This window comes from Hemibagrus wyckioides, linkage group LG14, assembly GCF_019097595.1.
Source record: "Hemibagrus wyckioides isolate EC202008001 linkage group LG14, SWU_Hwy_1.0, whole genome shotgun sequence".
NCBI classification, from domain to species: domain Eukaryota; kingdom Metazoa; phylum Chordata; class Actinopteri; order Siluriformes; family Bagridae; genus Hemibagrus; species Hemibagrus wyckioides.
The window spans coordinates 2,314,689-2,340,125 of NC_080723.1; the positions used below are offsets into that span (position 1 = coordinate 2,314,689).

Below are 25,437 nucleotides of genomic sequence, written 5' to 3' on the forward strand. Positions count from 1 at the left end.
AATGTCTGACTGGTTTGGACTTCTTGAAGGTGTCCCATGAAGGTTTGTTTTATTACATAAGCTGCAGGGTCAGTTAAATATCCACATCTTCGTTTCATCTTGATTTATTATGCATTTATAAAGCATTAAATGTCATACAATTAAACAGTTTTACGTCTTTTACCAATAGACAGTAACATAGAATGAGAATGACGTGATAAATGACCAAATCTTAACCTGAAACCGAGGTGTAGAGTATAGAGAGGCATGTCATTAATTAACTGTCTGAAATAATTAGGTATCAATGAACGGAAGAACCTCAGAAGGACAGGACGCGCGCGTGCGCCTGTGCGTCTGTGTGCGTGGTGTGTTCGCGCGCCTGTTTGTGTGTGTGTGTGTGTGTGTGTGAGAGAGAGAGAGAGAGAAAGCGTTAGAGAGACAGTGTGTGTGTGTGTGTGAGAGAGAGAGAGAGAGAGAGAGACAGTGTGTGTGTGTGTGTGTGTGTGAGAGAGAGAGAGAGAGAGAGAGAGAGCGTTAGAGAGACAGTGTGTGTGTGTGTGTGTGTGTGAGAGAGAGAGAGAGAGAGAGAGAGAGAGACAGTGTGTGTGTGTGTGTGTGTGTGTGAGAGAGAGAGAGAGAGAGAGAGAGAGAGCGAGACATAGAGAAGGAGGGAGAGAGAGAGAGAGATTGTTGTATTTGTGGATAGGGACACAGGAGCAGCAGTCCTCACACCAGCAGCGTGTCTGCGCTTGAATGGAGCATGTTTTCGGTAAAATGTCTTGTTTTCTCTCCATGTCATTCTGTCTGAACCTCGCCATGTCTGGGGGGAAATTCAGTGGAAATATGGGAATCGTAGGCGATTTGTTCGGCGTCGGCAGAGCATAATGAATTCAGTGTAGAAGGCTGGAGGCTGTGCTGTGGCGCTGCGTTATTCGCCTGCGCGGTCCTTATGTGTTTGATGCTGAAGAGGCTGAAGAGTACAGCAGGTACACACACACACACACACACACATATACATACACATATATACTTCTTCAAGCTAGTAAACAGATTAAGAGCAGTTCAATCTGTCTGCCTTCATAAAATGTATATCCAGAGCTTCACCTGAATGCAGATGAATGTTGACACCAAGCCTTTGTTTATGTGGAATGTTGTGGTGAGGAAACCATCCATGCCATAATGAAAAACCCACCTAGAGCTGATGATGATCTAGCATGCTTACTGGATTAGCTTATATTGTGAACTTCTGATGAGATGGATGTGTCAAATAGGCAATAGTCTTGTGTAATAAGGCATCATGCTTTTGAACACACACACACTATATAGTTTATTTGTACTAGATTTCTACATTTGCATCATCTCCAAACTTAATAATGTGAAGTCACAGTATAAATCCTTGTTGGGTTTATATGTTTACTTCCCTGTTTATTCCCAAGCTTGCAGAATTCCCTATGGGAACACTGCTCTCAGTGAGTCACTGGGTTTCCATTGGCTGCAGTTCCACTGGGTTCTCATTATAGCGAGCTCTCCAGTACCCAGGGCTGAGTTCATCTCTAAAGGACAATTATTCAGCATAATAAGCAGAGTTTGATATTAAATATCTCACACACTGTAGATTGCCTGGGTGGCTTGGTGGTTAGCACTGTTACCTCACAGCAAGAAGGTCCTGGGTTCAAACAGGCAGGGGCCTTTCTGTGTGGAGTTTGCATGTTCTCCCCGTGCCTGCGTGGGTTTACTCCGGGTACTCCGGTTTCCTCCCATAGTCCAAAAACATGTACATTAGGTTGATTGGTAATTGTAAATTGCCCATAGGAGTGAGTGTAGATAGATAGATAGATAGATAGATAGATAGATAGATAGATAGATAGATAGATAGATAGATAGATACTTGTGTTTGGTTGTCTGTCTATATGTGTGGCCCTGTGATGAACTGGTGACCTGTTCAGGGTGTACCCCTGCCTTTCACCCAGTGTGTGCTGGGATAGGCTCCAGCAGATCCCTGTGAATGGATGGATGTAGATGGCCTTAATCTAAAGGGTGGATGTGGTAGCTTAGTGTATTAAGGTGTTGGAATACTGATCGGAAGGTTGCAAGTTCAAATCCCAGATCTCCCAATTGTTTGGTTGTGCTAAAAGTAGATAAATTGTAAGTTGCTCTGGATAAGTGTGTCTGGTAAATATCAATAAATAGAGCAGTTTCTGTGTGTTGTGGATAATCAGTTGAGGAATAGGTGCAACCATAAGCTTTGTTTTGTTAGATATGGTTCATACACTTAAGCTTTTCTCTTAATCATCCAGGGCTTGACGGTGTGTCCAGACTTCTGTTCTTCACTTATTTAACTTATTACCTTGTTGTTAGTTTTACTGTCTGGTTACTTTATGGTAATTATTGATTAATTAATAAATAATTACCAGCTGTGAGTAATGGTTACGCATGTTTTCACAGAATTTACATCCAACATTTTGTCCTCAATGTGGATGTGTTAGAAGCAGGAAAAATGGACAAGCATTTAGGATTTGACAAAGGGCCAAATTGTGATGGCTAGACCACTGGATCAGAGCATCTCCAAAACTGCAGCTCTTGTGGGGTGTTCCCGGTCTGCAGTGGTCAGTATCTGTCAAAGGTGCTCCAAGGAAAGAATAGTGGTGAACTGGAGACAGGGTCATGGGTGGTCAAGGCTCATTGATGCACGTGGGGTGAGAAGGCTGGCCCGTGTGATCCGATCCAACAGACGAGCTACTGTTGCTCAGATTTCTGAAGAAGTTAATGCTGGTTCTGAGAGTACACAGTGCAGGACGGGTCAGGGCTGTTTTGGCGGTAAAAGGGGGACCGACACAATATTAGGCAGGTGGTCATAATGTTATGCCCGATTGGTGTATATTCATGTTCATGTTTATGATGTTTTCTAGAGGAAGCCTTGGGAACCGTTGGAGGTCGTCTGATGTTATGGAGATTTGGAAGAAGAACATTTGCATTGGTAAGAACTAATAATTATAATGATGTTGATTTCACTGTAATGTGTACTTGTAAATGTGTAAATTCATGTGGTTGATATAAGTGGTGTAGGTGTAGGCATGATTTTTTCTCTTGGGCAGTTAATTATCCTCCAAATAAAATGTTCAGTATGCACACACAGACACATCAGACACACACACACACACATCCACACACATATATATATTAGTCACTGGTTGTTTGTAGTCCAGTGTGTATTAAGCTCTCTGTTTTAGTTGAGGTCATTTCATCTCAGGTCTTGTTGCCTGGAAACCTTGGTGCCATCTACTTTCTGAAGATGTTATTCCTCGCACATACACATGAAAAATCTCACGATATAAAGCCACGTCCTTAATCAGTCCTTAGCAAACAAGGCAGATGTAGAACAAATCTATGAATACTACTGACTAGCTATTTATTGCACGCTGCTGCTCTGTAGAGATAAGCTGGAGAGTCTTCTTCTGGGATCATTCTTTGTGTGATCATAAGTGTTGTGAAAGAGTAAAGCACTGTGTGTGTGTGTGTTTGTGTGTGTGTGTGTGTGTGTGCATCTATACATGTCGTCATGCATGCCGGCACATTTCTTAATGGTGGAAGGGGAGAAGTAACAGGAACTCTTCAATGATGCAACGCTTCGTCTCTGAGACCTTGTGCACACCGGAGATCATTTTAGAGATCAAGTTATTCACTCTTCATGCAGTGGAACAAGAATGTATCCATGGGTTAGTGTTGTGGATGACAGAAATGGACATAAAGGTGAAACCTGCAGGTGATATTCTCTGAGTTTCATTTTTGTTGTGTCTGTCGCTCCCTACGGGTTTGTACTCCGTGAGAACTGATACTACTTGGATATTAAATTCAAGGGAAAAAATCTTTAGAGCTGGTTTTGTTTTTAAAGCTTAAATTAAGATACTTGAGAGGAGAATTGTTGCTTAATGATATCTTCAACATCTAGATGCATTCAGATTTTCTTGTTTTATTATATAGAAAGTGGTACAACATCGAATCTTTGTGTTATATTAGTCAAATGATTCGAATGTGGGTCTGGATTTTTGGTCCTTTATTGATGTCTGGATGTTGGTGGTATGCATCAGATTCTGGCTGTACATTTATATTTCATGATCAGTCTGTTGTTGCTTTATAAATTGTTAGCAGGACATGGCTGGTGATTATGTCTGTACTGTGGATTCGGTAACAAATAGTAACCGAAGGTGTAAACAGATCAGACGAGTCCAACTAAACACTGTTTAATAATTAATGCTTGGTGGCACCTGCTTTGAAAGAGTAATTCCATTTCCTATTGTTCTGAGGGTTTGCTTAGGGGGACATTTCAAACCTATATTTATATTTGAAACTACACTGTATTGCCAAAAGTTTTGGGACGTCTACCTTTACATGCACATGAATGTAATATGGAGTTGTCCCGCCCTTTGCAGCTATAACAGCTTCAACTCTTCTGGGAAGGCTTTCCACAAGGTTTAGGAGTGTGTTTCTGGCAATTTTTGACCATTCCTCTCTAGAAGCACATTTGTGAGGTCAGGCACTGATGTTGGACGAGGAGGCCTGACTCGCAGTCTCCACTCTTAATTCATCCCAAAGGTGTTCTATGGGGTTGAGGTCAGGACTCTGTGCAGGCCAGTCGAGTTCCTCCACACCAAACTCACTCATCCATGTCTTTATGGACCTTGCTTTGTTCACCGATGCCCAAAGTCATGTTGGAACAGGAAGGGGTCCCCAAACTGTTCCCATAAAGTTTGGAAATTTTCCAAAACAACACCTGAATCCAATGATTTGGAGGGGTGTCCCAAAACTTTTGGCAATATCAGTAGCTACTATAGAGTAGCTGAATGTGCTTGAAAACATGCTGTTCTCATTTTAAAGGGGTAAATGTGAAGGAATCGGAGCATAGTGCCACACTGTAATGTGAGACTGTTTATATTTTAAGAAACTCTCCAGCAGGATTCCTGTTAAAGCATTTTAGAGGTTAGGTCTTGGCATTATGTGATCATCAGCAGAATTTTGCTAAATTCAAATCAATACTGAGTCATTACTGTGTCCCAATTTTATTGTTAATAGGATGATGTGATTTGTTTACTTCACTTAAAACCTCACGTTTTACTTGGTTAAGCATAGACAGTTTTGGTATTTGAGATAACATTTTGCATGTTAAATGGTTGAGTGAAGATTTTATTTTATTTTATTTTTTATTTAAAACAGTGCATTTGTAAGGCTAGACAGCAGAGCACCCTGCAGTTCATAGCTTCTTAATGATTAGCCATAGACTTATGGTAATTATTTTACACCCCCCGGGTTTTGGCATTCCACAGCAATGGCTAAGGTTAACGTGCCTCTGTCTGTTAGACATTCAGGCAAGTGTAGGCAACGTCCGATACATTCCAAATTGCAGACTGAAATGATTTTAATATCAGTGTAATTACCTGCCCAAGAGAAACGATGATGCCACGCATATAAATGTGAGTAGATGATTGGTATGATTAGTGTGTAGCAATGCGCTGAGGTGGTATATGGCGGGATTATAACTGTACTAATGAGGACAGGTTTATTGGCTGATTGACGAACCTTGTTTGTGCTGTATAAGAATGACAGTGCATGCAGACAATGGCGGAGAGATGGCTGTGGACGTTAGTGCCATGGAGAGGAGGCTGGAACCCGCGCTCCAAAGCTGGACAAGGTAGTGCTGCATGGCTTCATGGGAGTGGAGAGGAGGCTCAAGTATGCAAAGAATATCAAGAGAGGATTTCTAAACCATGAAACATGGTTTATTCCTACTTATCTGTTTCTGGATTCTATGATACTGCTCATAGGCATGCAAGCACTTGGGAGTTTGTGACTGGGAGAAAGCCAGAGGAAAAAACAAAACCAAAGCAGCTTGTTATAACGGATGTCGGTCGTGTACTGACTAAGCTTTCAACAACTCCATCCCTTTTTTTAATGTAATCACTGCCAAGGACCAACAGTTTGAATGTAAATGGGTTAAATGTGAGACAGTGGAAACTAGAGAGAGAGTTTGTCTTCAATTGTATTTTTCTTCCAATCCTATTTACATGTTTCCCTAATAGTTTATTTATTTTTTTGTTTAAGAGGAGGAACGCCACGTTCGAGCCAATGACCGTGACTACAATGAGAAGTTCAGTTACGCTGTAAGTTGTTTTCCATCTGTCATATAAAACCCATTATAAAGTAAAAGTGAAAGCTTTAAACATTCACAATGATATATATAAATATTTCCTACAATTATTACTGTATGACTGTACTAATGTAGTAGAAGTCAGTAAAACAAAAGTGAGTATAGCCTTCCATGTAAAGGCTGAATGCTAAATATACAAGCCTTTTGTGTAAAAATTACATTGCAGAAATGATATAATTATGTGGTTTTTTTGCCAAATAGTGAAAGATACAAAACAGTACAAGGAATGTTAGTCAAATGCTAAATGTAAGCTAACAGACAGTTAGTTGCAGCAATAATTAGGAAGTATTAGAGCCACTGCAAAGCCACAGAAGCCATTTTGAAAGTGTGCGTTCCTTATTTACCCTGAATAAACAGACCAAACAGTGAATTCACAGACATGGCATTGAACGTAAAAACATTTATAACAAATGAGCACAGAACTAACAGACTAATGTTTGGCAGAAAGCAAGAGAAGAAGCCTCATTAATATTGGCAGCATATTATGTGGTCTGAGAAAATGAAGATGAACTAAGTTTGGATTAGATGGCATCCAGAATGTTTAGAGAGATCCTGGGCCAAAACGTTCACCATCGCCAACTTCTGTACATGGGGGACAAAGTGGGGCTACATGACTTCAGCAGGCATTGAGGAGAATCTCGTAGAAGATCTTTGAGAGCCTTAAAGCAGAAAGTAGTGGAGTGTACCTTTTGCGAATATATGTGGTATTCAGTTGACTCCATATGTACCTCCTGCAAGAAAAGTATCGTCAGTGAAGAATGACAGAACATCTCTCCACAAATTTGTGCTACAGTGGTTTTAATTAGCTTTAATCATTCCTTTCTGCGACTAAAACCATACAGAGTCAATTCCTAACACTTTAGGGTGTGATTACTTTTATAGCATTTTGGTAGACACCCTTATCTAAAGTGACTTACATTTTATACAATTAAGGGTTAAGTAGGGCTTTGCTCAGGGGCCCAACAGTGGCAGCTTGATGGACCTGGGATTTGAACTCAGTCAGTAGTCCAACACTTTAACCACTAAGATACCACATCCCCTACCCCATGGTTACTTTTGTTGTATACTGTATGTAATAATGATCAGACAGATATTCTCCAGCATTCTTAAAATCAGCCACATACACCGATCAGGCATAACATTATGACCACCTGCCTAATATTGTGTTGGTCCACCAAAACAGCCCTGACCCGTCATGCACTGTGTATTCTGACACCTTTCTATCAAAACCAGCATTAACTTCAAAACAGCATTACCTTCTTCAGCAATTTGAGCAACAGTAGCTCGTCTGTTGAATCGGATCACACGGGCCAGCCTTCGCTCCCCCACGTGCATCAGTGAGCCTTGGCCGTCCATGACCCTGTCGCCGGTTCACCACTGTTCACCACTGTTCACCACTTCCTTGGATCACTTTTGATACTGACCACTGCAGACCGGGAACACCCCACAAGAGCTGCAGTTTTGGAGATGCTCTGATCCAGTGGTCTAGCCATCACAATTTGGCCCTTCGTCAAACTCGCTCAAATCCTTACACTTGTCCATTTTTCATGCTTCTAACACATCAACGTTGAGGACAAAATGTTCACTTGCTGTCTAATATATCCCACCTACTAACAGGTGCCATGATGAGGAGATCATCAGTCTTATTCACTTCACCGGTCACTGCTCACAATGTTATGCCTGATCGGTGTATAATTTAGTGCATGATTAAAGTAGACTTTCATTGTCTTTTGAATAATTTTGTTCTGCTGTAACGATATTTTGTTCTTCTCCAGGACAATCACATCAAGACAGCAAAGTACACCTTCTATACCTTTCTACCTATTAATTTGTTTGAGCAGTTTCAGCGGTTTGCCAACGCGTACTTCTTTGTTCTGCTTATTCTACAGGTATCTCTTCTTAAAAGCTCATTGCAGTTAAAACATTGATTCTCAGACCCAGTTTCAAATTCTTGTATTCAATTCATTAATAATTCTTGCTAATATTTATAATGTTTCTGTTTGATTCTGTGTTAATAGCTAATCCCCGAGATCTCCTCTCTGTCCTGGTTCACCACTATTGTGCCTTTGGTGTTGGTACTGACTATCACCGCTGTAAAAGATGCTACTGATGACTATGTGAGCATCTGTTCTGTGCACTGACATGCCAAGTTTTTTTAGTTTAATTTTTTCATTAATTGCTTATATCTACATATGTTCACTGTATATGTAAACCAGTTAGATAGAGAAGGAAGGAATGAGTGCCATATTTAGTCTCTTAAGAGCTCTCGGTTGCTGTTGTAGAAAGGACATTATCAACAGTTACATTATTTACTGTCCAGTGTCACCCAAATGAGGATGAGGTTCCCTTCTGAGCCTGGTTCCTCTCAAGGTTTCTTCCTCACATCATCTCAGGGAGTTTTTCCTCACCACCGTCACCTCAGGCTTCCCATTAGGGATAAAACAGTAACTTAACTTGAAACTTTATGTTTCAACACTTCTGTAAAGCTGCTTTGGGACAATGTCCATTGTTAAAATGCTATACAAATAAATTGAATTTAATTAAATTAGAATATAATTTCACATGTGTTGGGGGCAGCACGGTGGCTTAGTGGTTAGCACTGTTGCCTCACAGCAAGAAGGTCCTGGGTTCGAACAGGCAGGGGCCTATCTGTGTGGAGTTTGCATGTTCTCTGGGTTTACACCAGGTACTCCAGTTTCCTTCCACAGTCCAAAACATTAGGTTGTCCATTGCCCATAGGCATAAGGGGGTGTGGTTGTCTGTCTAGATTTGTGGCCCTGTGATGGACTGGTGACCTGTCCAGGGTATACTCATGCCAGTGTGTGCTGGGATAGGCTCCAGCAGATCCCTGTGACGCTTATTAGGAATAAAGCGGATATAGAGAATGGATGAATGGATGGATGTGTCTTTGGCAGCACTGTGACACAGCAGGTAATATTGCCACCTCACAGCTCCAGGGTCCTCAGTTCAGATTAATCTCTGTGTTAATCTCGCATGTTCTTCCTGTATCCATATCCATCGGTTTCTGTCAAAATTACACCAATCTGTGAACGTATGTATATGTACAATGGACTGGCTTCCCATCTATTCCAGTCTAAAGCCCAGTGTTCTTAGGAATAGACTCCGTTGTATGAATGAACGTTAGTCATACTTTGCTGGGCCTGAGATAAACCACACTGTTTTCCACAGCATCTTGTTACATTATATTATAGTATATAACATATCCATTATATTGTTTTTTATCTCCCTGAGCACTGTAGAAAGGATTTCCCCACAACATTTACAGACCCCACACTTATATTGCTATTCTATTTATATTTATATTTATGTAAACTGCCATTTTAACCTATATTTATTTTAAAGATTTACAGAAAATCTACTCTAGAGTAGCACTGACCTTCCTTAGCTTCATTAGAGTTTCATGAGAAGTCATTTTTCTCCTGTGTTCCAGTTCCGCCATAAAAGTGATCAACAAGTCAACACACGCCAGTCTCAGGTACTCATCAAGGGAAAGTAAGTCATCATTTTTAATGCTTTTTTATCGTGTTATCAACTGAGATCATGTATAAACAAATATTTTGATGAGTTCTAGCTAGAGGATATGTATTGTGTCTTTTATGTGCAGGCTACAGAATGAGAAATGGATGAATGTTAGAGTCGGAGACATTATAAAACTCGAGAACAACCAGTTTGTTGCCGTAAGTGTCCGTCTTTTGGAAATATGCTAAAAATGGATTTGAAATGAATACCTTTTATTTTGTTATTGAGCATTCATGTCAAATAGAAATGAAATCAACTCCCGCTTTAGATGGTACTGTAGCTTTGGAAATAGGCCACTAACGTGTCTGATATGAACCTTTATGATGAGTGACATCGGCAGTGCCACTATGAAAGCCTTAACGGAGTGCTTGATTGATTTATCCACACTTTTCTCTGTTTTGTTTTGTGTGGGATCGATAGGCTGATCTGCTCCTGCTCTCCAGCAGTGAGCCCTATGGGCTGTGCTATATCGAGACAGCAGAGTTAGATGGGTAAGAGTATGCCAGCAAGGCACATTAATCATTGCTGAAGGATTTAGTGTCTAATGCTTTCCAGCTTCTGCTTTATAGTTATTATACTCCCATCACCTGGGTAAAAAAGCTTCTCCGTGGATTTTGGTTTTAACAGAGAGACGAACCTGAAGGTGCGCCAAGCTCTGACTGTAACCTCAGACCTCGGCGCGGACGTTGCCAAGCTTGCAGAGTTTGATGGTATTTCCGAACATGAGCAGCGCACTACATTACAGATGTACTCTCAAGATGAGCTCACACACAGCAGCTATTCTCATCCTCACACTGATTAGATTTAGTGTAGGTCTAGCACTGACAGTTGTATGCTTGAACTAGTGTGAAGGTGCCATATCAGACTTTCTCCAGTGTGATTGTGAATGTGATAGACTCCTGAAACTTCCTATGTTGGGTTTATACTCTCACTGTCCAATTTATTTAGGAATACCTGTACATTCATGTATGGTTGTGTGAGTAAATTCCGGAAGATTTCTGAAATACTTATTCCAGCCCATCTGGTCCCAACATCCAAGCCACAGTTAAAGCTACAGAAATCACACATTTTCCCCACTCTGTGAATTTTATCTAAAGCTCTTGATCTGTACCTAAATAAGTTGATGCCTTGTGCTGCAGCCACATGACTGAACAATTGGATAACTGCATACATGTAGAGGTACACTGTATTGCCAAAAGTTTCAGGACATCTGCTTTTACATGTACATGAATGTAATATGGAGTTGTCCTGCCCTTTGCAGCTATAACAGTTTCAACTCTTCTGGGAAGGCTTTCCACAAGGTTTAGGAGTGTGTTTATGGGAATTTTTAACCATTCCTCTAGAAGCGCATTTATGAGGTCAGGTGCTGATGTTGGACGTGAAGGCCTGGCTCACAGTCTCTGCTCTAATTCATCTTAAAGGTGTTCTATGGGGTTTTGTCCAAAATGTCTTGGTATGAAGCAGAAGCATTCCTTTCACTGGAACTAACGGGTCGAGTCACAAAAAAACAACACCTGAATTCAGTGATTTGGAGGGGTGTCCCAAAACGTTTGGCAATATAGTGTATTCCTAATAAAGTGGACGGTGAGTGTATATGTCAGATGTATGTAAGCTAGCAAGCATACACGTACATGAAGGAATCTAAAGACCAAAGTTATACCATGAGGTACACTTATGTTGCTTGTACATACACAATACCTGACAGTTTATTTATTTGTGTTTTTTGTCTATAAGGAGAAGTTATATGTGAGCCTCCTAATAATAAACTGGATAGATTCACTGGGACTCTGTACTGGAAAGACAATAAGTATCCCCTGGACAATGAGAAAATGTTGCTGAGAGGGTGTATGCTCAGGAACACAGAGTGGTGCTTTGGCCTGGTCATCTTTGCTGGTACTTTCCTTTCTTTTGTGATCATTTAAGTATTTCTAAATGGCTTTAAATCTAGTCTCCTCTGCAACCACACTGTATTTGGTACTTTGGATTGTTTTATTAATGTTTAATCAGTGGTGGTGTGCCAAAATTGGAGATACAGTGTTCCTACATGGCAATTTATTGTGTGTGTTTTATTATAAGGACTCCAAACCAAGCTGATGCAGAACTGTGGGAGGACAAAATTCAAAAGAACCAGCATTGACAAGTTGATGAACACTTTAGTACTGTGGGTGAGTACTTTACATGCAGGGATTTGTCAAGCATTTTGCATCTGAATTACTCATCGATCTAGACACGAGTTTGTTTTATGTCTGCTTGTGCAAGCTGAAAGCTCCAGACTACAATAAGAGCAATTACTGCTTTCAGATGCAGGCTTTAAGCTGAGTGATTTAAGGTAAAAGTGTTAATATAGATTCTTCGCTTTGCAGATCTTCGGATTTCTTATCTGTATGGGGATCATTCTGGCTATAGGCAACACCATCTGGGAGGAAAAAGTCGGGAAAAACTTCTGGACATACCTGCTTTGGGATGAGCTACTAAGCAGTGCTGTCTTTTCTGGATTCCTCACTTTCTGGTCTTACATTATCATCCTCAACACTGTAGTTCCCATTTCTCTTTACGTCAGGTATGTGGTGATGTGGCAGAAGTGCTTCAGAGCTGGCTCCTTACAGTGAAATTTTATGATTGGTTAGAGTTAACTAATAGAATACTTAGTTGCTGATTAAAGAGTGCTGGACAGTCAGAGATATCTGAGAGCATAGCTTTCAGTATTTCCCAGACAGTTTTTAAGTAAGTCTTTATTAAGATTTACTGTTGGAAAGGATCTGCCTGGTCTACGTTACTAGATCTCTCACCTATCAAAGTCATATGAGATGAACTTGACCACTTAACTCATTCTACTAATCACTTATGATGGCCACAACCTGCATTATAATGTCTTCTCAGACCGTCACTGTCACAACTACACTCAGTCAGTGACCACACCTGTACACATGCATGTTCATTCAATTATCTAATCAGCTTTCACTCTCCATGTGTATCAATAAGCCTTGGCCGCCCATGACCCTGTCTCTGATTCACCACGGTTCCTTCCTTGGACGGTTTTTGATAGATGCTGACCACTGCAGACCGGGAACAACCCACAAGATCTGCAGTTTTGGAGATGCTCCGATCCAGTGGTCTAGCCATCACAATTTGGCCCTTCGTCAAACTCGCTCAAATCCTTACGCTTGACCATTTTTCCTGCTTCTAACATCAACTTTGAGTACAAAATGTTGACTTGCTGCCTAGTATATCCCACCCACTAACAGGTGCCATGATGAGGAGATCATCAGTCCTATTCACTTCACCTCTCACTGCTCAGTATGTTATGCCTGATCGGTGTATAAGGCTACATTGGGCACAGTATCCACAAAACTGAAGACATTTTTCAAAGTTTTTTTTACTATTTTGGTGATGATTATGACATGATTTTGTGCATTGTGATGCTGTCACATGTTATATGTTTCTGTTAAAATGGCCAGTGAGTTTAGACTCATAGTTTTAATTGCAACCGGGTGTTTTAACTCTCTGCAGTGTTGAGGTACTACGTCTAGGCCACAGTTATTTCATCAACTGGGACCGTAAGATGTACTACAGTTCTAAGGACACTCCGGCCGAAGCAAGAACCACCACCCTGAACGAGGAGCTGGGCCAAGTGGAGTTCATCTTCTCAGATAAAACAGGGACCCTCACTCAAAACATAATGGTTTTCAATAAATGTTCCATCAATGGCAAGACATACGGTGAGTACATGCTTTCAGTTTTCACGGCACAAATATTGTACCTTTTTTCAAACGACCATGCTTTACTTTGCTAACTGGAATCTGTCCAAATGTAGGCGATGTATATGATGAGTTTGGACACAAAGTGGATATCACAGAGGTACAATTTACTGTTGAATATAATTTCAGATTTAAAGGCAGTGAGCCACTGAATGGATACTGAGTCACCCCTCTTTGTTACTTTCACTGTTTAGAAAACACCATATGTGGATTTCTCCTTCAACCCTCTAATGGACAGGAAGTTTCGTTTCTATGACAGCAGCCTAGTGGAAGCCATTAAACTGGAGGAGCCATTGGTGCAGGAATTTTTCAGGTTGTTAGCTCTGTGCCATACAGTTATGCCTGAAGAGAGGAGTGAAGGTAAATACTTCATGATTAACGTTTACTAAATGGCCCTTAGTTCAAGTGGTCTCATAGACTACCTGGTGAAGGAGAACCTAGCAGTCCTTCTGCTCTTTACTGAGAGTCTTAATAAAGACCTTTTTGTATCCTCTGAAATCTATCCTAGGGGAACTTGTGTATCAGGCTCAATCACCAGATGAAGGAGCCTTGGTTACCGCAGCTCGCAATTTTGGCTTTGTATTTCGAGCCAGAACACCAGAGACCATTACCCTGTATGAGATGGGTCAGCCTGTCACCTACCAGCTTCTGGCTATACTGGATTTTAACAATGTCCGAAAGAGAATGAGTGTTATTGGTGAGCTCTGTTTCATTTACTCATGTACACCGTAGCCTTCTTATTTATTAAAGATATTCAGGTATTTTGTTGCTGGACCACTGACTGATTAACTGCTGAAGGACTGAATCACGTTGTTGAAATGTGTGTGTGAAAGTCACTACTGATACCGGTATACCAAAAACATGGAACAGCAATTTAATTTCAATTTCACTTGTTTTATTTGTTTAGCAAATAAGGCTCAGCTGTGACTCATGAGCCTTCTGGGGCGCATAGAATTACTGCTTTAGGTTCCCGGCTCCTGGGTCTTCCTGATCCTGTGCTCTTACTGAATTTTGCAGTTTTCTTCATAATCTTTTGGTTCATCGGTTTTCTCCTACTTTCTATATATGTGACTGGTTTATTATTGCCTCATGTCCACCTCTCGTTTATGCTGACCTAGGATAAAGTGTTTACTGAAGTTGAATAGTTTAAATTTACATTAGACCATTTACAAGTTTTAAAAAAGATCTTTCTCTTTTGGGTTTAATTTGTTGACTGGGAAAAGTGATCAAATATATTTTTATTATTATTGAAAATTATTGAAAATTGACTAATGAAAATCAGACATTGCTTTTAAATTTTGGTACAACAGAAGCATTTAAAAAAAGAACAAACTAATGAAACTGGCCTGGACAAAAATGATGGTACCCTTAACTTAATATTTTGTTGGACGTCCTCCCAGAAGCTTTGCAGCTTGTCCTTTGGACAGATAAGACAAAACTGGAGCTTTTGGCCAAGTCACATCAGCTCTATGTTCACAGACACAAAAATGAAGCATTCAAAGAAGTACCTACTGTGAAACATGGAGGAAGCTCAGTTACACTACATTGCCAAAAGTTTTGGGACGTCTGCCTTTCCATGCACATGAATGTAATATGGGGTTGTCCCGCCCTTTGCAGTTATAACAGCTTCAACTCTTCTGGGAAGGTTTTCCACAAGGTTTAGGAGTGTGTTTATGGGAATTTTTAACCATTCCTCTCTAGAAGTGCATTTGTGAGGTCAGGCACAGTTCGTGGGTCCTCCAACAGGATAATGACCCAAAACACACAGCTAAAAACACCGAAGAATGGCTAATAACAAAACGTTGGACTATTGTGAAGCGGCCTTCTTTGAGCCCTGATTTTAAACCTATTGAACATCTGTGGAAAGAGCAGAAACATGCAGTCTGTAGAAGGAAACCTTCAAACCTGAGACAGCTGGAGCGGTTTGCTCACTAGGAGTGGGTCAAAATACCTGTGGACAGGTGCAGAGGTCTCACGGAGAGTTACAGAAATCGCTTGATTGCAGTGATTGCCTTAAAAGGTTGTGCAACAAAATATTTTAAGTTAAGGGTATCATCATTTTTGTCCAGGCCAGTTTTATTATACATATATCTCATAAAATATCAGCTTTTAGGGTCAGCCAGCAATTTTCAAATCATCAGTATTTAATACAGTGATGTGGCTGACTTCTCTAATCATCAGCAAACTGTGGTCCAGCAAAAAATATGCTTGTCTAGCTTTTTGTGTTTTGTGTTACATTGTGTTTTATGTGTTACTTTGTAGCATTGAATGTGATTATTGTGAACACAATAAGATGGTCAGTCCTTGCTTTTTGTACAGTGAGAAATCCAAAGGGGCATTTGAAGCTTTACTCTAAAGGAGCTGACACAATCATTTTTGACAGGCTAGACCCGTGCAATGAGGACCTTATGTACACTACCTCAGAACACCTTAACGTGAGTTCCTTCTAGCATTTTCCAATTTTAGCTACTGAACACAAACTAAATCTTATGTTCACAAAGATTATTTATAATGTCCTGTAAACTCTCAGATCTTCATTAAAAGTGATTTTTCAGACTTTAAAAGTGTCTTTCACTCTGGCATCTGTCATTTATTTAATTCTGCAGTTACTCAAAGAACAATTAGCCTCCATTCTCTTCAGAATAGATTCTGTATTAAACCCTATACAAGCAGAGAATGGCAACGATGCTCTCTAGAGCTATAACCAGGAAATTAAACTGGGAAATAAAATATGCAGATGTGCATCGATGTATTCCAAAAACACTTAGCACAGTAAACCATATGAAAAGAATCTAGCTATTCTTTAAATGGGATTTTTTTTCCAAATATTTTTGTCATTTTTCTCCATTAATGTGGCTTAAATGTGTCTTTGGTGAAGGAGTTTGCTGGTGAAGGTTTAAGGACGTTAGCTCTGGCCTATAAGGATTTGGATGAGAACATATTTGATGAGTGGATGAAGAAGCTGCTATTTGCCAGCACAGCACTGGAGAACAGAGAAGAGAGACTCGGGGCTCTCTACGAGGAGATAGAACAGGGTCTGATGGTAAGAGCGGATCCCAGGACAATTTGTGAGTGTGTGTGTGTGTGTATTGTGTGTGTGTGTGTGTGTGTATTGTGTCTCTGTGACACATATACTATATTGCCAAAAGTTTTGGGATGTCTGCCTTTACATGCACATGAATGTAATATGGAGTTGCCCTGCCCTTTGAAGCTATAACAGCTTCAACTCTTCTGGGAAGGCTTTCCACAAGGTTTAGGAGTGTGTTTATGGGAATTTTTGACCATTCCTTTCTAGAAGCACATCTGTGAGGTCAGGCCCTGATGTTGGACGAGAAGGTCTGGCTAGCAGTAGCCGCTCTAATTCATCCCAAAGCTGTTCTATAGGGTTGAGGTCAGGACTCTGTGCAGGCCAGTCAAGTTCCTCCACACCAAACTCACTCATCTATGACTTTATGGACCTTGCTTTGTGCACTGGTGTGCAGTCATGTTGGAACAGGAACGGAAGTTCATTCCACCTCCTCGGTGCCAGAACAGAGAAGAGTCTAGATGTATACCTACCTCTTGCCCTGAGAGATGGAGGGACCAGTCGGGCAGTGCTAGTAATTCTGAGGGAGTGAGGGGCAGTGTGAGGAGTGATAAAAGCTTTGAGGTAGGAGTGTGGGTGTCATTGGCATAGCAGTGGTAAGAGAACCCATTTGAGGATATAACTTTTCCAAGAGAGTGAGTATAGAGGGAGACAAGGAGAGGACCAAGTAGTGAGCCTTGTGGGACACCAGTGGAGAGTCTGCGTGGAGTAGATGTCGATCCCCTCCATGTTATCTTGATATGAGCGACCATCCGGGTAGGAAGCAAACCATTCCCATGCAGTTCCACGAATTCCAAGACTCCTGAGGGTGGACAAGAGGGTCTTGTGGTTTATTTGTTGTGGACCAAGACAAAATGTTCTTCAATACACCTCAACACCAATTCTGCACATCTCTGGAACTTCACTGGAAGGGATAAACACCATTTTTTTCCTTTGGATATTCCCTCAAATAGTGTTTTGATGAGGGTGATGATGAACACTGCCTAATATATCAGTCCAAAATGTCCCATAGGTGTATAATTAGGTTAAGATCTGTTGACTCTAAAGGTCGTAGCATATAATCTACATCATGCTTATACTCATCAGTCAGTTCAGTGTGTCTCTATGTCTTGTGGATGGAGACATTGCCAGCCTGGGAGATACCACTTCCATCATGTTAAATGTTTCATCATAGGACAAAACAAAAACAAAGAAGATCTTTGTATTCATTTGTGATGACTCCTCTGTGTAAGGGGACAAGTGAATTCAAAACATGGCAAAAAAATGCCCCATGTGTAGGCAACCACTTTTTTCTCTTTAATTCGTCTGCATATGTATTATGTAAGTAAGATAAGAAAAATTTGACTGAATTATACCTTTTAAAACAATACATGCTGTGCCGTTTTATTTCTCCATAAGCTCCTTGGAGCTACAGCCATAGAAGATAAATTACAAGAAGGAGTGCCAGAAACTATTAGCTGCTTGACCCTGGCCAATATAAAGATCTGGGTTCTCACTGGGGACAAACTAGGTGAGCAGAATCCATGGTGAACTCTGTGTAGTTTTTATGTAATACTCAATGTTTTTCATAACTGTTTCAAATTGTTTCGTATTTTTCTCTGAAGAGACAGCGATGAATATCGGCTACTCTTGTAACATGTTGAGAGATGATATGAACGAAGTGTTCATAATCTCAGGTCACACCACGCTTGAGGTTCAACAGGAGCTGAGGTAACTTGCACAATCACGGTCAGTTGGTTGGTCTGATGGTTGGAATGCTACATTCCTAAAAACAGTAACTAAGTCCTTAACTTTGTAGATGTCTTCTCAGTTCAGAGACATTTCTCACCAGTATTTTCCAACACATATTTCAACATGTTATATATTTAACCCCACAGTTTATGCTCCTCGATTTTTTAAAATGCTAATATTCCTTAGGTGGTCAATTTTGTAAAATGTATTTCAGTTCTTTATTCTAATTCTTCTTGTTGTTGCTCAGAAATGCCAAAGAGAGAATTATGGGCCCTAACAAAGAGAGGTTCACCAGTGGCCAGGATGAGAGCAAGAGTGATATATACGCCAGTGACTCCGTGTTTGAGGAAACCATTATTGCTGAATATGCACTTATCATTAATGGACACAGCTTGGTAAGGAGATTTCTTAGTGTTCTTAGCTTGTAAAAGCTGAATGATTTAAGAAATACACTATGTTGTCAAAAGTTTTGGGACGTCAGCTGTTACATCCACATGAATATAATATGGAATTGACCCACTCTTTGCCCCTATAACAGCTTCAACTCTTCTGGGAAGGCTTTCCACAAGGTTTAGGAGTGTGTTTATGGGAATTTTTGACCATTCTTCTAGAAGCACATTTGTGAGGTCCGGGACTGATGTTGTGATGACGAGAAGGTCTGGCTCACAGTCTCCGCTCTAATTCATCCCAAAGGTGTTCTATGGGGTTGAGGTCAGGACTCTGTGCAGGCCAGTCACGTTCCTCCACACCAAACTCACTCATCCATGTCTTTATGGACCTTTCTTTGTGCACTGGTGTGTGGTCATGTTGGAACAGGAAGGGGTCATCCCCAAACTGTTCCCACAAAGATGGGAGCAGGAAATTGTCCAAAATGTCTTGGTATGAAGCTGAAGCATTAAGAGTTCCTTTCATTGGAACTAAGGGGCCGAGTCCAACACCTGAAAAACAACACCTGAATTCAATGATTTTAGAGGGGTGTCCCAAAACTTTTGTCAATATTGTATAAGTGCATGGCTCCCTGAGTTTGGGTTGTTTATTGGAAAATAGAAACCATTAACCATTTCTGCTCTATTTCTACTGAGTATTTTAAATTAGTCTTCAGGTCCTTTAACCTTAAGCCTTATTTTTTAATAACATTTATGTGTATCTCTAGAAAAACCTCAGATGCTGCTTGAATTCAGTGATATGTTGCAAAATAGACACCAGTTTCCATGCAGATAAAATATACCTGTGGTTTTCAGAACTATATATAGAAGAAAAGGTTGAAATTTGACCATGCGAAGTGTTTTCCCAGGCTGCCACACATTTATAATCACAGACAAATATATACATGAGTGAAAAACCCTGAAGCAATATAATAGGCTTGTGGTTATTTAGCCATTACTGATACCACGATGGGCATATTGATGTTCATACTGGTCCCAGATCTCACAGCAGCTTGACATCTGATCTCTGGTCTACAGGCGCATGCACTGGAGGCAGACCTGGAGCAGATCCTGTTGGAAGTGGCTTGCTTATGTAAGACTGTGATTTGCTGTAGAGTAACTCCTCTGCAGAAAGCTCAGGTGGTGGAGCTGGTCAAGAGGCATAAAAGAGCTGTAACCCTGGCCATCGGGGATGGAGCCAATGATGTCAGCATGATCAAGAGTGAGACTGATATTGCATTCAGTTATAATACTAGAATTTAATCTTATATAAACACTAACACTGATACTGCATGGAAAATGTGATCACACATATCTAAAATAAGACTGGAATATTTGTCATATACTCTGAATACATCTGAATATTACCTCAGTGCGTTTAAAGCTGTCATATATGAAGCACCGAGGTGATCTGTGGTGAACTGTCTGTTCTCTCCAGCGGCCCACATTGGTGTGGGCATCAGTGGACAGGAGGGCATGCAGGCCGTTCTGGCCTCGGACTACTCCTTTGCCCAGTTTCGCTACCTGCAGCGCCTCCTGCTGGTCCATGGCCGTTGGTCCTACCACCGCATGTGCAACTTCCTCTGCTACTTCTTCTACAAGAACTTTGCTTTCACCCTGGTGCATTTCTGGTTCGGGTTTCTGTGTGGCTTCTCCGCACAAGTAAGTTGCCCTTAATCTTTCCAGTGACTGCACAAATAACACAAGTATATGATGTATAATTTACTATTTTGTTTTATATCATAGACTGTATATGACCAGTGGTTCATCACCCTGTTCAACATAGTCTACACTTCTTTGCCTGTTCTTGCCATGGGCTTGTTTGACCAGGTCAGAAATCTACACTCATCCTAGCAAATAATTCCCTTAGCTCCAGAATGTTAAAGTAAACAAGAAAATGTGTGTGTCTTTGCTTTCGGACAGGACGTGAATGAGCAGTACAGTCTGCGCTACCCTAACTTGTACCAACCCGGGCAGCTCAATCTCTTGTTTAACAAGCGGAAGTTCTTCATGTGCACCATCCAGGGCGTGTACACTTCATTCGTCCTCTTCTTTATCCCCTATGGGGCTTTCCTGTGGGCCGTGCGAGATGACGGCTCCCATATATCTGATCAGCAATCCTTTGCCGTTACTATAGCAACCTCACTGGTCATCGTGGTTAGTGTCCAGGTAACAATACACACACACACAAACACACATATATATATAGTGTTTACAGTAAGTGCTATAACGTGTGAACATCTTTTGTGAAAAATTAAGGACTCACAGAATTGGTGAATGTGGTTATAATAATTGTATTAATATAATTGTAACCAACATGTAATATTAGATCATCGAGAGATTATTCAAAGGAAATTTTAAAGTTCTTTCAAACATTAATTCCAATACATTATGCTTTGGGAAGCTGCCTCATTTTCACATGCTAATTTTATACAATTGAGGGTTAAGGGCCTTAAGTGGCCACTTGGTAGATATGAGCTTCAAACTCACAACCTTCTGATCAGTCCAACGCCTTAACCAAAGCTACCACAAAACTGCATTTTGTTGGCTTTGTACTTGTACTCTGGACCAGACAATATACACCAATCAGGCATAACACACTGAGCAGTGACCGGTGAAGTGAATAAGACTGATGATCTCCTCATCATGGCACCTGTTAGTGGGTGGGATATATTAGGCAGCAAGTCAACATTTTGTCCTCAAAGTTGATGTGTTAGAAGCAGGAAAAATGGACAAGCTTAAGGATTTGAGTGAGTTTAACGAAGGGCCAAATTGTGATGGCTAGACCACGGCGTCAGGGTCATGGGCGGCCAACGTTCGTTGATGCACGTGGGGAGCGAAGACTGGCCCGTGTGATCCGATCCAATAGACGAGCTACTGTTGCTCAAATTGCTGAAGAAGTTAATGCTGGTTCTGATAGAAAGGGGTCAGAATACACAGTGCAGGACAGGTCAGGGCTGTTTTGGCAGCAAAAGCTGGGTCCAACACAATAGTAGACAGGTGGTCATAATGTTATGCCTGATCGGTGTATATGTCCCTGTATGCTTTGAGGGTGCCCTGATATCACCAGACTCACCTCTTGTCTCTGACTGGAGACATCCTAACATTACAAAGAAAATGTGAATCAGTTATGACAACCACCAGCATTGAATTAAACAATCACATAAAGGTATGTAAACCACATTTTAGCCCTTATAGCAGGCTTTAGAATGTAATGGTCAGATGGTTGCTGCATAATGCTTTTTGTGTGCTGAGACTCTCTTGTCTCTGAGTGCCAAGTCTCTGTTTCAGATTGGTCTTGACACAAACTACTGGACTGCTGTGAACCACTTCTTTATAGGGGGTAGTCTAGCCATGTACTTTGCTATACTGTTTGCAATGAACAGTGATGGCATCTTCAGAATATTTCCAAACCAGTTTCCATTTGTAGGTGAGTGTAACACAACACCGCTTTTATAGCCCGACAGAGTAACTCACCCAGTTGTTGTTATTTCCATATTTAGATTGCTAGCATGCCGACTAAAGAGCTCCCAAGGCACCTGTCACATGATATGTGTTTTGTTTTGTTCTAGGCACAGCACGCAACTCCTTAAATCAAAAAAGTGTGTGGCTTGTCATTCTCCTTGTGACAGTGGTGTGTATAATGCCAGTGGTGGCCATACGATTCCTCAGGACAGACCTCCAACCTACACAAACTGACAAAGCAAGTATTTTTATTTAATAAAATTGAAACTCAGGTGTTGTGTATTAGTTCTGGTCATGTAAAAGTAACTGCTGTCCACTTTTCTCCAGGTGCGTTTGCTCCAGCAGGCCAGCAGGAAGCAGGGGCCTCGGGAGCAGAACCTGAGACGAGTGCGCAGGACAAGTTCCCGCCGTTCTGCCTACGCTTTCGCCCACCAGCAGGGATATGGAGAGCTCATTACCTCTGGCAAGAACATGAAGGTCCCCACTTCCTCCACTTCGGCTTTCCCTGGCTCATCTCCACAGAGAATCAAAAGCAGTTCCAGTTGGATGGAGAACATAGTGGAAAAGGAAACGGACGTGATCCGTAAAACGACTGCTGAAGAGACTGTGTATTCTGGAGCTACAGAGCACCTGAGACATGGAAGCAAGCACAGTATAGAGACACTATACACAATCTGATGGACTGGCAGATGATACAAGATGTAGGGCAAGCTAAAAAAAAATCCCAGCTTAGTGAAGGTAAGGGGATTTTTCTGTAGTTATGTCCAAAAGCAGGGAGCAGCACCAGGTCAACTTGTAGGTACTCCAGGAAAAGATCGTGCTATATACACGACTACAGAATCTGAATTTCATCCCAGTGGGAAACACCCCAGGCATGCTCAGTGCTGCACAACTATACGGAGAGCAGCTCTGGGTGGTCAAACAGCTTGCCTATGGTGTGGCACTTAATGAAAAGCAGCATTGCACATCAGAGACTCCAAAGAGCAAGCAGAATGAAGCACAGATAAAACTTCCTTCCTCAACTAATTTCCTTCTTCATGCAAATACACCTTGTTCTCTTGGTGCACTTCTGTCAAGTTATGAGCCGCCAGCTCTGATTCGGTGACTCCGGAGAACACGATTTAGTTCTCGTTTAATTTCCCCGACTGACCGAGACGAGCATGCCAATGTGAAAATGTTGCTTCAGACAAACACCTTTTTGGAGAATTTCTGCAAAGCTTAATATGCTTCCAATATATTGCTGAGCAATCGAGCTAACTGTGTGCATAACGACAATGCAATTTATCTGAGGTACTGGTAAACTACAGTCCTCTCAGGATTTATATTATTTACAATTAGTTTCAATGCTATGACCAACTCGTTTCACCAGACTTCTCACAATTAGAAAGAAAGCATTTAAGGGCAATGTTATTATTAAAGACAGGGTTTAAGGAGTTTACATTTACTGATACAGTAATACCTCTACTTGAATTGTAATGTTTCCTTGACGACTTCTTGTATTGCTTTGATTTTGATTCGTTTGTAACTTTGCTAAATGATTTTAAATATACACCAATCAGGCATAGCATTCTGAGCAGTGACCGGTGAAGTGAATAAGACTGATTATAACATGATTGAGCAAGTGAACATTTTGTCCTCAAAGTTGATGTGTTAGAAGCAGGAAAAATGGGCAAGCGTAAGGATTTGAGCGAGTTTGACCAAAAGGGCCAAATTGTGATGGGCGGTCAAGGCTCATTGATGCACGTGGGGAGTGAAGGCTGGCCCGTGTGATCCGATCCAACAGACGAGCTACTGTTGCTCAAATTGCTGAAGAAGTTAATGCTGGTTCTGATAGAAAGGGGTCAGAATACACAGTGCAGGACGGGTCAGGGCTGTTTTGGCAGCAAAAGGGGGACCAACACAATATTAGACAGGCAGTCATAATGTTACGCCTGGTGGGTATACATCAGATGTAGTAAAGGTTTGCACATGTAACATGCTTCGATCTTAAAAGATTTTAAAGAGCAGTTGATTGAACATTAGTGAACCTTACTGCCCTATGACCTTACTATAACTGATGATTTGTAGTAAACCGCACAATGTAAGTTTTAGACTAGAAATTTAGATTGCTTGTGAATTATTATTATTAGCATTGTTAGAGCACAGCATGGGCTGATGGTCTTGGTTTTGGCATTTTGCCGCACCACCATTCTTAGATATACACCACTCTACATGAGCATACGCTGTTTATTACTCGTTATCCCACATTGTGGTCGGCATGCAGACCGCAAAATTAAGGAAGATTAAGATTTATAGTTCAGAGGCTACACTGCTGTGCCTTTCATCCCCCTCCACCAACAGGTAAAGCTGTTACTGTGTACAGTAACTACACTATATACAGAAAGGGTGACAAATTTGGGCATTTGTTTCACTGTCCTTTTCCTAAAGGAAATATTTGTGCCTTTTTGATTTGAATCTCAGTCAAAGAAGTATATTTTTAAGTTTTGTCCAGTATTTATCTCTCTGCCATCAAGGCCTTGTTTCTGTTTTTTTGTTTTTCTGCAAATACCTGATGTACAGAATATTTCATTTAATTAAAGAATGTTTATTTCACCATTTTAGGTTACGCTGCAATGTATGTTTTATTTTTTATTTGAAAACTATGAAAATGATCGGTTGTTTTGTTTATATGGATGTACGGTTTGCCTCCTTTAATTTGACATTACGTATGTCACGAATGTACGAGAAATCTCCTGCTGTGAATTTTGGTCAATGAAGACCATGCAAATTGTTTATGGGTTTTATTTATATGCATGGATTTTATACAGTTCATTCGATTTTTTTATATGACACATAAAATGTCCATTCTAAACTTGTTCAGCTCTGTGATCTGTTTCATTTAGTGTTATTATATTTTTTATAGATTATATACACTATATTGCCAAAAGTTTTGGGACACCCCTCCAAATCATTGAATTCAGGTGTTGTTTTTCAGGGGTTGGACTCGGCCCCTTAGTTCCAGTGAAAGGAACTCTTAATGCTTCAGCTTCATAACGACATTTTGGACAATTTTGGGATGACCCCTTATTGGAACAATATGAACTCACCAAACTCACTCATCCATGTCTTTATGGACCTTGCTTTGGTCATTGGTGTGCAGTTATGTTGGAACAGGAAGGGGTCATCCCCAAACTGTTCCCACAAAGAGCATGAAATTGTCCTAAATGTCTTGGTATGAAGCTGAAGCATTAAGAGTTCCTTTCACTGGAACTA

The 25,437-nt window shown here is 40.8% G+C and overlaps 1 protein-coding gene across 6 annotated transcripts; it reads left to right on the forward strand.

Annotated features, from left to right (window-relative positions):
• Positions 1–577: 577 nt before the first annotated feature.
• On the forward strand, positions 578–25,256 carry atp8b4 (ATPase phospholipid transporting 8B4). Of its 6 annotated transcripts, none has more exons than XM_058408138.1 (29): positions 578–965; positions 2,889–2,956; positions 3,571–3,742; positions 6,076–6,134; positions 7,957–8,070; positions 8,200–8,298; positions 9,633–9,694; positions 9,807–9,879; positions 10,142–10,212; positions 10,349–10,431; positions 11,456–11,614; positions 11,798–11,886; positions 12,085–12,281; positions 13,232–13,440; positions 13,536–13,579; positions 13,674–13,839; positions 13,988–14,176; positions 15,799–15,914; positions 16,358–16,522; positions 17,963–18,074; positions 18,169–18,274; positions 18,543–18,690; positions 19,759–19,942; positions 20,159–20,382; positions 20,467–20,550; positions 20,644–20,889; positions 22,012–22,150; positions 22,293–22,423; positions 22,513–25,256. In XM_058408138.1, the coding sequence occupies exons 1-29, from the start codon at positions 929–931 to the stop codon at positions 22,861–22,863; spliced, it is 3,897 nt and encodes a 1,298-aa protein (XP_058264121.1). In that variant the 5' UTR covers positions 578–928; the 3' UTR covers positions 22,864–25,256. The 6 variants fall into 6 exon arrangements, with proteins under 6 accessions (XP_058264121.1, XP_058264122.1, XP_058264126.1 ...); XM_058408139.1 differs by lacking the exon at positions 3,571–3,742 and adding an exon at positions 5,573–5,665 and having other exon boundaries at positions 581–965; positions 22,513–25,039; XM_058408142.1 differs by lacking the exons at positions 578–965; positions 2,889–2,956 and adding an exon at positions 5,573–5,665 and having other exon boundaries at positions 3,614–3,742; positions 22,513–25,039.
• Positions 25,257–25,437: the final 181 nt, after the last annotated feature.